The 14,234-nt window shown below is 45.8% G+C and overlaps 1 protein-coding gene across 1 annotated transcript; it reads right to left on the reverse strand.

The window, feature by feature from the left end:
- Positions 1–10,698: 10,698 nt before the first annotated feature.
- LOC142412616 (complement factor H-related protein 1-like) lies at positions 10,699–13,678 on the reverse strand. The gene is made up of 5 exons (XM_075508156.1): positions 13,545–13,678; positions 12,031–12,213; positions 11,511–11,711; positions 11,000–11,197; positions 10,699–10,858 (listed from the first exon to the last, which is right to left on the reverse strand). The coding sequence occupies exons 1-5, from the start codon at positions 13,606–13,608 to the stop codon at positions 10,845–10,847; spliced, it is 660 nt and encodes a 219-aa protein (XP_075364271.1). The 5' UTR covers positions 13,609–13,678; the 3' UTR covers positions 10,699–10,844.
- Between the last annotated feature and the right edge of the window lie 556 nt (positions 13,679–14,234).

Below are 14,234 nucleotides of genomic sequence, written 5' to 3' on the forward strand. Positions count from 1 at the left end.
CAGGAGGAAAAATGCATTTATCAGGACTCTGGCTTGACTAATCAGTGATCTCATGTAGATCTCCAAAGCAGAAAAGAAATCAGTGTACAGGAGACTGAGGCAAAAACAGGCTACAAGGACCATGGCATTGCCTTGGCATGTGTGGATAGTGTTAGGAAAGCTGAAGCTCACCTAGCTAAAGCTCACACCTGCAAGGGACATCAAGGGTCACAAGAAAATATTCTATGACTACACTAGCACTAAAACAATAAAAAGAAAAATGTGTCCTGTCACTGAATGGGGTAGGTGATTTAGTGACAGCAGCCCCACGTGAAGCTGAAGTACTTGATGCATTCTGTGCCTCAATGTTCATCAACAAGATGTTGTCCTCATTCCTGTAATCCACCCCATCCTGTCCTCTGCTCACAGACGAATCTTCAGCGTTATGCGTATATCCAGAGGAAGAGGGGGGCGGGGGGGGTTAAGGATCTCAGAGACTTGGCCACACTCACTGAGAGCTACTGCAGCCATTTTGCTGTGGCACTGCCCTTGGCGATGCAGTGCTGGGGATGTAACGCTCATAGGGAAAGCACCCTTGGGCCCCACAGTATGCAAAAACATTTGTATTCTTTGAAATTTGTTCTAGCTTAGTGTTGTTCCTCTCTCTGTCTACTGAGGATGCATGTCAAATCAGCAGAGCTAAAAAAAAAAAAAAAAGGCTAGTTATCTCTTCTTCTGTGGTAATAGAATTAAGAATTAGACTACCAAATCATAATCCAAGCAATTCCTGTCTCTCAATATTTTTACCTCAGTGTGCATAATGGAATTCCTTCCTTCTCAGGAAAACAGGCAAAATATACTGACTTTGATTATATTTTTTAATAAATGCACGTAGCAGGAGTTTCAATAATGGAAAGAAATATTAATGGCTTGATTAAAAAAGACAGTATGGATTTAATAACATTTATTCATTGTCAGTAATGATTTTTTTTGTTTTAACATCTTTATTATTTGTCTTGTGAAGCAACAAGCAGCTGGTGAAGCTCTTTCTCTCTTGGCGTACATGCTCAGTAAAAATAGCCACCAGGGTACAGAGCTGCTCTTCTTAGAAAATTATATACCTTTTTGCTTGGTGGTTTGCTGAGGTTTGGAGGCTGCAATAGAAAGGCACTTTATGTTAAAAATGTATCTATCTAGTTCTATTATATTTGTATTCCTGTTTTGTCCTGGTTTCAGGTGGGACAGAGTTAATTTTCTTCCTAGTAGCTGGTATGGTGCTGTGGTTTGGATTTAGTATGAGAATAATAGTGATAACACGCTGATGCTTTGGTTGCTGCTAAGTGGTGTTTACACTGGTCAAGGACTTTGCAGCTTCCCCTGCTCTGCCAGGTGCACAAGAAGCTGGGAGGGGGCACAGCCAGGACAGCTGACCCCAGCTGCCCAAAGGGCTATTCCATACCATATGGCGTCATGCCCAGCATAGAAACTGGGGGGAGTTGGCCGGGGGGCAGCGATCGCTGCTCGGGGACAGGCTGGGCACCGGTCGGCAGGTGGTGAGCGGTTGCATCACTGTTCCCTCCTCCCCCCTGGGTTTTGTTCCTCTCTCACTCTCTTGCTGTTTTCCTTCGCGTTACAATTTGTTGTTGTTGTTGTTCCAATTATTAAACTGTTCTTATCTCAACCCACAAGTTTTCTTACTTTTGTTCTTCTGATTCTCTCCCCCATCCCACCGGGGGCGGGGGTGTGTGTGTGTGTGTGTGAGCGAGTAGCTGTGTGGTACTTAATTGCCGACTGGGGCTAAACCACAATATGTTTGCATCTTATTTTATAGAGTACACATCCTCAACAACCTAACTAGTAGGTCTCTCCATGGGCCAGCATTTTGCCTGACAAGATTGTTTTCCTTAGTTTCATAGAAATACAGATGTCCATATTCCACTGTTGAAACCAGTGCATATTCTTTCAAGGAGAAGATAGTGATATTTACTTCCATTATCAAAAGGAGGTGGCAGCCCCCCTTTCCCAGATGGTGGAAGCACATCTGTTTTCAAGAAAATCAGCATCACTCAAGGCATCTCGAATTTATACCCGAAGAGTTGCTGTAAATTTTTCATGATCAGGATAAATGAGGAAAGGCTTTTTCATTTTTAGAAGTAATATTTCCATCTGATAATTTGATGGAGGATTCGATGTTTTCTTGATTGTTATTTTGCTGGCCTTCTGACAGGCTCACTGATGCCAGCAAGGAGCTCTTTGCTCTGCCATCATCTAGACTTGGTTATTTTACCCAGGACCAGAGCAGGTAAATTACGTGTTTATCAGCATATTTCAAGTATGTTTGAAATACACAAGTATATTTCCAGTATCCCTGAAATAGGTTTGTTGACGTGTACAGATGGATGCCATACAGTGCTGCAGATGCTATTGTTGCTCGTGCTTGGTTGCTGACATGGTACTTTTAGATTGATTTAGTTGCATCTCATTCCCATTGAGCAAAGCAGCGTTTCCTTAGTTATCTTCTGATCGGAACTGGAATCCCAAATATTTCTTCTCTCTTTCTCCTTTAGTTTTGAGGTAGAAACACTTTCATACACATCTAAGACCAGAAAAGAGAAGACTGCAGTTCTTACTTTAAGATTCTTACTTTTAGTTCTCACACCTCAAGGCTGTCTCTGCTGTCTCTCCAGAACTCCCTTTAAAAGCAGTGGGACCGTTTGCTAGACTCTCGTGCCAGATCCACATTTAATATCATTTGGCTTTGACATCTCATTGTGAGTGTAGGAAGACCAGAGGTGGGAGTCTGTTTCCAGGATGTTTCCGTACCAGGTGTGCTGATAGCTCCAAATCACAAGTGAGAGCACATTTTCAGATGCGTTTACAAGAAAAGCTGAAAAGGCACAATGTGTTTTAGTGCACTAAATGTTGTTAGATGCATTAATGTTTACAGAAAATGAAGGGGGTTTTTTTCAGCAAATAAAACTGGATTCTTCATAGGCTGTTTATAAAACTGGAAGGTAAATTACCTTTGCGTTCTGGTGGCTGTGACCAGTTTCCATGCCTACAAATTATTCTCTCTGATCTAGTAAGGCTCAGACCTTGCTGGAATTGATAACACCTTGTTTTTCCAGAAAAAAAGTACCTTTGCTTTCTAGATCCTGTAATGATGCCCTAGATAACTGCACTACACATTATAACTGAAAGGATAAAGGCAGATATTTTGACCGATGGCTGGGAAAAAAAAAATCTTCCTTGACCTTCATCGAACCATTGTTGCGGATAGAGTGAGAGTGCACTTCACTCATAAGAGAGAAGTAAAAATATACTTTATTGATATAGAATAGGGCGTTAACAAAGTTCCATGTGACAGTGATTTAACAAGATTCGATGGCAAGGTACACTTGATTATTTACTGCATAGAGGACAAGGTCAGACAAAACTGTCAGGGAGACCCTCCCGGGGAGTCATGAGGTTCGGAAAAGGATCCCCTTGCTTTCTAAACTCCTTCTCAGAGAGGAGCCTAGGTGCGGCTGGATCCAGTCCTAGTCCCAGACTTGGTCAACGGTTTACGTCTAACGGATTATATCGGCACAATCAACCCTTTATATCACTTAGCTAAGATTTCAAAGTTTAGTCGCTTACCGAGGATCTGTTGCGGCAAGGAATCGCTCAACCTCGAGGAGTAACCTTGAGAGGCGTCCCTGCCCAAGGGGAGATCCTGGCGTGCAGCCCGCTGCTGTGCAGGAGAGCTCAACAGGCCCTGGGCTGTCCGCTACTTCAGGGGTAAGATGATTGACTTACAGTCACATTTGCGTATCAGCAAGACGTTTGGATCACTGCTTCAGGCAGCCCTTGGCCACTTGGTTGCCATCCGTCCTTAAGGTCCAGCATAAGCTGGATGCAGCTATCAGGATGACTCCCACTGGTGGGTACTGCTTGCGCCGGGAGGCAGCGAGCTCACCGCCACAACTATCAATTATCAGTTCCGGCTATCAATTCTAATAATGTGCCCTTGTGGCAAAGAAGGTGAATGGTGTCCTGGGCTGCATTAGGAGGAGTGCTGCCAGCAGATCAAGGAAGATGTTCGAGGAAAGACGGGGACAGACTTTTTAGCAAGGCCTGTTGTGACAGGACAAGGAGCAATGCTTTTAAACTAAGGGAGGGCAGATTTAGACCGGATTTAAGAAAGAATTTTGTTACAATGAGGGTGGTGAAGCGCTGGAACAGGTTGCCCAGAGAGGCAGTGGAGGCCCCATCCCTGGCAACATTCAAGGTCAGGTTGGACGGGGCTCTGAGCAACCTGATCTAGTTCAAGATGTCCCTGCTCTTGCAGGGGGGTTGGACTAGATGGCCTGTAAAGGCCCCTTCCAATCCAAAGCATTCTATGATTCTGTGATCCTTCCCCTCTACTCAGCACTGGTGGGACCACACCTGGAGTACAGTCTTCAGCTCTGGACTCGCCAGTATGAGAGACATCATAGAATCATAGAATCATTAAGGTTGGAAAAGACCTCTAGGATCATCTAGTCCAACCGTCAACCCAACACCTCCATGCCTACTAAACCATGTCCTGAAGTGCCACATCTACACGTTTTCTGAACTCTTCCAGGGATGGTGACTCCACCACCTCTCTGGGCAGCCTGTTCCAATGCTTGACCACCCTTTCAGTAAAGAAATTTTTCCTAATATCCAATCTAAACCTCTCCTGACACAACTTGAGGCCATTTCCTCTCGTCCTATCGCTGGTTACTCCTGCTGGCCACACTATTGCTCATACAAGCCAGGATGCTGTTGGCTTTCTTGGCCACCTGGGCACACTGCCGGCTCATGTTCGGACGGCTGTCAACCAGCACCCCCAGGGCCTTTTCTGCCGGGCAGCTTTCCAGCCAATCTTCCCCAAGCCTGTCAAGCCAAGTGAAAGTCAACCCCCAAACTATTTGTCTGGTCAGTGTTTCCCGATGCCCTTTTTATTACCTTATAAAACGAAATACAGTCTCTAGAGTGAAAGCAAATCAAAGGCTGTACAGTCACATTTAGTTGGTGTGGTCCACTTCTTCCCTACTTCTCAGGTCATTACTAGTCATCTGGTAACAATAAAACATGGGTTCCACCACTAACTAGGTTCATAACCATTCCTGCATTTTCCTCTAACGACACAGGAGGATCCTGGGAACCTTTCACACGGCATTTCTGAAAATGGTCAGAGAGCAGATGTGAAGGAGCACAGCCTTTGTTTACGTGACTGAGCCATTTGTAACACTTTGGCTGCTCATACCAGTTAATTGATTGCAGATATGTTAATCAAAGGTCTGTGTAATCCATGGGTTCATTTGCTGCCGAAATTAGACCGACTGAGATTACCAGCAGTAGTAGCAAGTTTCTGCTGGACTCTCACTTGCTGTCTGCACAACTGTAACAAAGCGCTATTTCTCTTTTCTATGAGATTAACATAAAGCAACTCACTGTCTTTTACTAATAACGGAAGACCTCTCTTGGGCACAAATGCGTTTTATGCATTTTACAGATTGGAAAGCGAAGCACAGATCTGAGATATTTTGTCAATGTCACACTGTCTGTATCCAAGCCAAGAACTGCATCAGAGTCACTGTAGCCAGAACCTTGTCCTCACTGGGTGTTTAGAAAAAATTAATTGCTTTGGGAAATCAAACTCTTCCTGAAATCCTGCATCCTGAAACTGATATTTCTCAGTAATCTGAGCAAAGCCATAAAATTACCCTTTTCCTTAATTCTGCTTTTCCTGTAAAATCGACTTCCTTATTAATTTCTCTCAAAATAAACACCGAACTGTGCCACTGAATAAAGTCAAGGACCGAACTTTTAATTTACCTGTGATAGGGCAACTGCTCGTCTGAACACTATTCTCTCAGCGAGAAAAAGGCATCCTTATTTACCAGACGGTTTAAGGGCAGAACCAGAGAAAGTAATTCCATTGCATCCTTTAGCTAGAGGCAGGGAAAGAAAAGATGGTAGTGACATATTTGAAAGCATATGTTTCTCTTTCTATAATGTAGTGTTTCTAACTTAGCAGGGATATTACATTTTCTGATGTGCTGTCACTGGTATTTTCAAGAACACAGGGTAGCAGCTGGATTCCTGAAATGCCTCACAACGAAAAGGAGCTGCAGTAAGGTGGCAGTGGGGCAGGGCTCTGCTCTCCCACCAAGACAGCAAGACTCACTTTAAAAGCGTGAGGATTCCCAGCAAGGACGCGTCAGTGCACCTGGACAGGAGATGCCAAAAGGAACCTTTGCATTTGTGCAACTTGGATTTGGGGTTTTTTTCCCACTTGGAGTTTGCAGTACAGGTGATTTAGTTGGTCACTGTATTCAGTTTATCATTGTATTATCCCTGGCATTGTATTCATAATATTGGTTAATATTGTTCATGTCATATATCGTCAAGATTGCTTCTCATTCTGTTATTGACATTGCATGCAGTTTTCTACACTTGTATTTCCAGCAGGCCTCCAGCTCCGGTCTCTGGGTATAGGCAGGGGAGGATGTTTCTGCCGGCAATGGTAGATGGCAGATGATGCATTTGTAAGGCTGCTAAAGAGAAAGCAGAAAATAAATGCACTACAGTAGCCTATCGCCTTGCATCAAAAGTCCTGGCAATATTTTTCCCATCATATGAATGAGGTTTAGCAACAAGAGGCTTCACCTAAGTTTGGGGAAAAAAAACCCACATTTTCTTTTATTCTCAAAATGAACATTTAAATATGCTGTCCACAGTCCAGAGAGCTAAAGGGAACATCTGCTCCTCTGCCAAGATGGCAAGGAGAGCAAATGCAATGAATTCCTAGACACAGAAATAGTCCTGCACTAGAAGGCCTAGTGGCTAATGGGTTCAGGCTCCAAGAAGACTCAAGGGCCCTCACAGATCAAAGCCGGGCTATGTGGTCTGCCATGTGACAGACTACACTAACATTATGATCCACTGTCTTCACATACTGCAGGTTACAGAATACCATGACAATTGTCAAGGGAAGGCGATGTTGGTCATCATGTTTGCCTTCACTTACTTGGCTTTCCACTTCAGCTATTTGTCATAGGTGGAAAAGGAACACAAAGCAACGTGACACTGCTAAATTCAGTTGAAGTGGACTTTAAACACACACACACATACACACTCTGCACAATTTGTTCTAGTTCCTGTTGCTTCAAATCTTCAGCTGTGTTTTCTATGCATCTTCCAACAGTATTTGCTGACAAAAGAATGTATTTTACTTTGTCACCACATCGTCTGCTGTGTATTATTTCAAGCATTTTTTTAGTGCAGCAGGAAGAGGAAGTGTTTCCCCAATGGTACGTGGCTTTTTGCCTTTGCTATCAAGTGAGAAACCTCAAAAGAGGCTTCTAAACATTTCTCATTGAGTGTAGTGAAATTTTGTAAAGTACTGGATTGAGTATATGTGGATAACTGCTGAGGTGACTTAGAAATTACCCTTTTAGGTAAGGCACAGCATTGAAGAAGCTTCCCAGGTGGAACGCGGCTGACATGCAAGGAATCCATTCCGTGGAAGTTCCCTAGGCCTGCAACCTCAGATGTCGGTAACGCCAGGGGAACTTGGTGTGCTGACTCTAAGAGGCGCTGCCCGGAGGGTGGAGCGGTGTGGAGGTGCCGCGGCCAGGCTCTGCGGTTATATGGGAACTTAAAGGTGTCATGGAACTGATAAGCTGCACATTTACTACCCTGGGCCAACAGCCTGTCACGTTTCGGGCAAAATGCTGTCCTTTTGGTGAACTTTGCTCGTTAGAACATCATTATAATACCAAAACACACCTCCATCCCAAAAGCTACCCGCCTCCAAGGTGCGACCACCCCTCACTGAGCTTGCGCTCTGAATTTTTCTAGCTTATACCTTTAAAAGCAAAGTGAGAAAACTTTACACCAATCCTAAACAAAGGTATGTATGACTAGAGTCACTCAAGCTCCACCCGAAAGGTGAAAGAGAGTATAAAACGGTTTAAGAGAAAGAGAATGTTAGGGAAGACACCATCGTGTACCACGCTGACATTTGGGATCATTCGACGGGCTGAGCCTCTCTTCCCCCCCATCGGGACGCCTTTGGGTAAGAGTCAAACACTTGGTTTTACCAAGTGCCTCCCCAGGAAACTTAGAAATCTCTATAGAGTCGCTTTATTATCTTTTAACACGTTTGTAGCCGGCAGTGTTACTCATATTCGTGGTATTTGCACGTGCTTTGCAGACAGTGAATTTATCGCCGGTAATCCAAAGAATCTGTGTGTCTGTTGCTCTAACAAACTGCACTCTGCATTGATCTAGCCGTGGTAGTTCTCATTGAACACGACCAGACTCTTTAAGTGTGGCCATGATAGTTCATGCAACATGACTAGACTGGGGGTGTAAGCGCGTTATTAGTGAATCCGTAATCGTGAAGTTCAGTACGCTGGACACAACCGGACTTAGAACGTTGTGAATTAATGCTGTCGCCTTAGCAAAGGCCCTGAGAGGGCTCTGGTTCTGATAAGTGGCTATACACACAGTCCTTAGAAAATGAACCGTTGACCAAGTCTGAGACTAAGACTGGACCTAGCCCCACCTAGACTCCTCTCTGAGAAGGAGTTTAGAAAGCAAGGGGGTCCTGTCTGAACCTCGTGACGCAACGGGAGGGTTCCCCCCCCAGCCACTCCTCAGACTCCTATATGTAAGGCGACAGTAACTCTTAACGCAACAGTATAGCATGACTGAAAGCATCACTGAAAAAATTGTAGAGGTTTGTCTTCACGCTCTGGGTGCTTATTTTTTAAATGTCTTGCTAGCATTAGCTAATATCCAAGGCGCAATATGCTAAGGGCAAGGTTCATCGTTAACAATAGCGGATTTAAATCCATATTTCAAATAGTCTTCTTCACAATTTCACATTTTTTTGATCGACTTCCTGTCAGATGTGATTAGAGAGACATTGTTTTTAACTCCTAATGTGGCTGACGAAGAGCTCCTACTAGGAGTAGAAGTGTCAGCTCTGCCTTTTTCTTGTTGTTTGCTTGTGCGTTATCTTCTGTCTGCAGTTTCTTTGCAAGGCATCTTTTTAAGCCGCTTGTCCATTTTGTGAGGGTTGGTTTGGTTCAAACAAAATATAATCCACAAATGCACTTAACTGGGCACACATAAACTGCAATGCATTGCGATATGCTGAAAGCAAACAAATGAGTGAGGGTGCCACTGTGGACACCTCTGCAGTGTGGAGCACCCACTCTCCCCCCCAGGACACGTTGGTACCATATGTGACATGGAACCCTCTGACATATGGACCAAGTGAAATCACCGCTGTCAAATCTGAATAATAAATATCAGTAAAACTTAATTTCTTTTTTTGACAAAAAATAAACATCAGTAGAAGTTCCAATATTTTCTTCCCACACCCCAATGGATCATCTTCCAAAACCCTTGGGGTGCATGCACCCCACTTTGGAGCCCACTCTTCTAGAGGACCTACAGCGTTGATTTCTCTGGTCTTGAGCTGAAGGGCTCCCTCTTCTCCAGGTCCCCGCAACAAAAGACCTGGTCTGTGCTCAGGAAGTCAGCTCGCCTTTGCTCTCTTTCACATCTTATTCTAAGAAATTATGTCCAGTTACTCGGTTATGGGGCTGCCAAAGCAAAGATTTAGCTGTTCTGAAATCTCCCTTATCATCCAGGAAAAGGATGGAGTAAAGGAAAACAGAAGGAGGATTTCTTGCTTCATTTCCTTAGAGAGAAATCAACCCATATTAATACCCCACGTGAATATTGACATAGGCTCCTTTAACTATATACAAATACAGCATGCCGGTTTAGGTGATTTTCATGACCTTAGTGGAATTAGATGAAAGAAAAACCCCTCTGAGATGAAGGCACCAAAGGCCAATGCAACATCACCCCTTGCTGCACGGTGCCAGGTGGGCTGCCCACACTGGCTTTCAAAAAATCTTAGAAAAGTGAACAGCAAGAAAAGAAACTGCATACCATATACAAAGCCCAATAGGCAAGAGGCAGTAAAAACACTCCCTCAACCTTCCCCTGCCCAGCAAGACATCAATGATAAACAAATGTGTTAGCTGTTCCCATACATCAGCTGCAATATGTTATCTTTGGACCAACTACCAAAAAACCCAAGAAGGTCCTGGCCCTATCAAGAAACCTACAAAAACAAACTTGCCTAGAAAAATAGAAGGATGGCAGGTCCCATTCCAGGACCTGGACCAAGAAGTCATCCCCGCCTCCATCCAGAAATTCCAATTAACTTGCATCCCAACGTCTTGCCCTGCCAGCAAATGTCAGGGAGGCTCAAGTCCCCCATAAGAACTGGGTCTGTGATCTAGAGACTTCCTGGAGCCGTTTAAAGGAGACTCCACTCACTTGCTCATCCTGATCAGGCGGTCAGGACACTCACCTCTGCCATGACCCCGGGCTAGTTTCCAGGCAAGCGCAGGGAGAAGAAGCTAGGAGCAGACAAGGCCAAACACACTCTACTTGCTGATGATCAAATTACCTGTGGGCTTTAATTCTCTATGCCACCAAAGCCAGCCTATTTCAGGACACAATTGTTAATGAGAATAACAGTGAGATCAATATAGAACAGATAAAATGTAAGCACAACCATTCCGATGGATAAAATGTAAACACATTTACAAAATGTAAATACATTTACAAAAAGTGGACACCATGTAAACACAGTCATCCCATCATAAAAAGAAAGAAAATAACAAATTCCCAGACAGAACATTGGCTAAGCTGCAAACAAAGCACAGCGAAACGGGAAATGCCAGGAAAAATTGAGCTCAGATCACTGGGTTGGTTGAGGGATCTTTCATTTCCACAGCTGGGCTCCTTCATGCCATTTCCATTTATCCAAAGTACCCTGCAGCGTAAAGAGAAAAAAGAGGAAAAGGTGTGAAGACCAAGCCTGACACACCGCAGTGGTTCCTCGGAGCAGTGGACAGGCAATTGCAGAAAAGCTGCCTCCCACAGCCCTGCCATGTCCTCGGCACCGAGCACGTACATTCACATGTAGGATAATTAATCACTCCATCCAGGCACTCTGCTCTAACTTTCCCAGAGTGTGAAACTGGTCGGTACCACCATTTGCATTCAAAGGAAATATAATCCCCAGAGCGATAGATGGAAGTGCTCGACCGGCTTGATGACGGTAGTTGAATATTGTTCCTTTCCATAGCGCTCTGATGCACTGTACAGTTCCCTGGAAGAAGTATTTTCATTACTTGCCTGTAGACCTCACACTGGACAACCGATGCTCTGAAACTCTTAGTACCAGGTGAAAGCCCCCGAGAGCCCTTTCCCCAGCCGTCTTCCAGCTCAGGTACACCGGTCAACGGCTTCCTGGGGGCACTGCTCCTCACCACCTGCAGCCTAAGGATGCTCCCACATCCTGGTGCCCTGCTACTACCTCCCCAGGCACTTCCCCAGCAAAACTAAAGGCTTTCCCCTCAGCTTCAGCCCTAAACATGCAACAACACAGCGGCTAAGCTGTGGCAGGAGTGGAGATGACTTACTTCCTGGCTTGCACCGTGGATATTCTAACATCCCCTCCATACACTGTGCTCTGAATGGGGAAGAGGCTGGGTCCTCCAAATACCCTCTTTTACACTGAAATTCAATAACGTCACCCGATCTGACATACAGCTTTCTTCCTGTGACCCATTTCAGCTCAACATTGTTTCTGCCCATGTCTTCTTCAGATGCTGCACAGGCCACTTGAAAAGGAAAGAGAAGAGTGTCATCACTTCATATGGACGCACCACAGGTAACTTTTGTTTTCCCCCTAGAGCCTACAGAAAGTCTTTGCATCACAAAACACTTCCAGCTATTTGCTCTGACCCTCTGTTACTTGTGTCAGGAAAATCTGCATAAGCTAACTTCAAGAAGAAACTCCTTGTGGACAAAAGAAGGTCTCGTTGTTGTTCTGCCCTGCCGGCATCGCAGCCCCAGCACAAGTGCTGCTGCACAAGTGATGCCCTCAGGATCTGAGAAAAAGACAACAGGAGCAATCACACAGCACATGCTTCAACCTACCGAGGCAAACTGGGGGGCTTGTCCACTGCCCATCAGTACAGGTGATGTACTGAGATCCTTCCAGGACATAGAGACTTGGGCATTTGTATTCCAGAGTTGTACCTTGTGGATATTCTTGCATGGGGAAGGAAAGAAGGTCTCCATTTTCAATAACTGGAGGCGGGCCACATTTCCCACCTTTCCCTGGAAGAAAATTCCCAATCAGAGAGAAAGCCACGAGAGTTTAATTGCAACGGAGGCCTGGCCACAAATACTACCGGGCAGAACACTGGCACTGTGAGAGACCCGGAGGAAAGCAGAGAGAAAACCAAATACCTGGCAGGTGAAAAAGAGCAAGAGTTTCTCGTTTCTCCAGTGCTGGGACTCACAACTACCAGTTCACCCCGTCTGGCCATGCCTGAAGTGCTTGCAGCTGTCTGCAGGACTTCCTCTCATCCTGCGTGACGGTGCAGCGTTTGGCACAGCTCTTTCTGCAGAAGAGCCTGACACCCACCTCCTCCCTGTACTGCCTGAGCAGTGAGAAAAGCGGATCCGACTGCAGACGGTAACGACTGTCACTGACCTGCACCACTGCAATCACTAATGGGATAGCCCTTGGGCTCTGTGGGCCACTTACGGCCACTGGGGAGTTCACGCCTGCCAATCCTGGAGCACTGCTGCCTCACGGATTTTTACACCTATTCAAGCACCACACTGCTGCCAAGTCTGGCCTTCCAACAGACCTTGCACTGGGAAACCTTCAGAGAAGACCCAGATCCCTTGGTACCAGCAGTGACACTCTTTGCACTTGACATCGTGTTCAGGAGCCACAATATGCAGCCTGGTCCGAATTCATCTGCTGTTTCTGCAGCCCTTTCAGCTCCCACCTGCGTGGTGTTTGAGCCAAATGCTGCTGCATTGGTTCACGTGCTCAAACTTTCTGTATGTCTAATGAAAACCAATGAGATTACTCAGTGCGCTCATGAAATCCTAGGAGGCACCAACGCAGTACCTAGGTATTGGCTCACACATCAGATTCTACCCTCAGTTGATTTAACAGTTGCTTTGACTCCATGGCATTCAATATAGCAATGCATCCTCTGCATTATCTGGATGGAACCAGCAGGGAAGCTGTGGGCTCTGTTCTCCAACACAGACGGCAAAATTTCTCACTCTCTTCTCAGCAGGCAGGCATAGACAGTAGATTCTAAGAAGTCCAAGGGGTGCATCTCAAAACTAGACCTGGCCAGCAACTGCTCTCAGCCTCAGGGTGGTTTTCCACCCTGAGGCTCTCAGCCTCAACAGCTCTCAGGGTGGTTTTCCAGATGGGGCCCTCTCGAGCGAAGCCACCTGGGTCACTCAGCTGGTAAACTCATCTCAATACATCGCTGGGAAGATGGCTTCTTCCCGAGTGTGCCAGATACGTTGCGTTTGTGCACAGTAATGAGACCGAAATCCGGAGAAGTAAATGCCACTGAGTCAGCTTCATGACAGTCTCACTGACAAGCAACTGTATGAAGAGAGAGGGAAATTAGCTTTGCACTTTGGCAGCTCTGTCCAGGTGCCATTCTGACACGCTACGGTGGAGGCCCCCGTCATCTCAAAACCTTGCCAGCACTGATAGCGAGCACTTTCCCCAGGCAAATACCTTGACTTTTTAACACCTTGAACTTTACCACCAGCAACTTCTGGAGGAGGTCCACACGTCTCATCTGAAAAGAGACACTGCTGCAGTCACGTTTGCAGTCGTTGAGGTGTTGCCCGATACAACCCACAGTTAAAGGAATCAATCTTGCTACAATTTCTGTCCAGATTTTCTGCCTCAGGTGGGTCACGGCTCCAAGAGCTCACCATGGAGAAAGCAAGGAGGTGTGAGAGCGGCAGCAGAACACTCTTCCTGGGACTCTCGGGAGACAGCAGGGTCAATGAGAGCTTCTAGAAAAAGCCAGTGTTTCTGTAGCTACACCTTACGGCACGAGAAGCCACACCAGCCTTCCTGCGTGCCCACGTCCCTCCCCGGGCAGCGCTGGCATTCCTGGAGATCACAGGGGTAGCAGCCAAGGCGGCACTCTGCTGAACCGCAGAGCTCTGGAGGACTGGCAGCGCTGGAGGAGCTTGTCAGCCTGCACTGCTCAGGGAGGGGTAAGTGCAGTCAGCTCCATGGAGGTGTGTGAAAGCCAAGTAGCACTTGCTCACCCTGCAGCCACAGATTTGGGCAGGGGACA

Source organism: Mycteria americana, chromosome 7 (assembly GCF_035582795.1).
Source record: "Mycteria americana isolate JAX WOST 10 ecotype Jacksonville Zoo and Gardens chromosome 7, USCA_MyAme_1.0, whole genome shotgun sequence".
Taxonomy (NCBI): Eukaryota; Metazoa; Chordata; class Aves; order Ciconiiformes; family Ciconiidae; genus Mycteria; species Mycteria americana.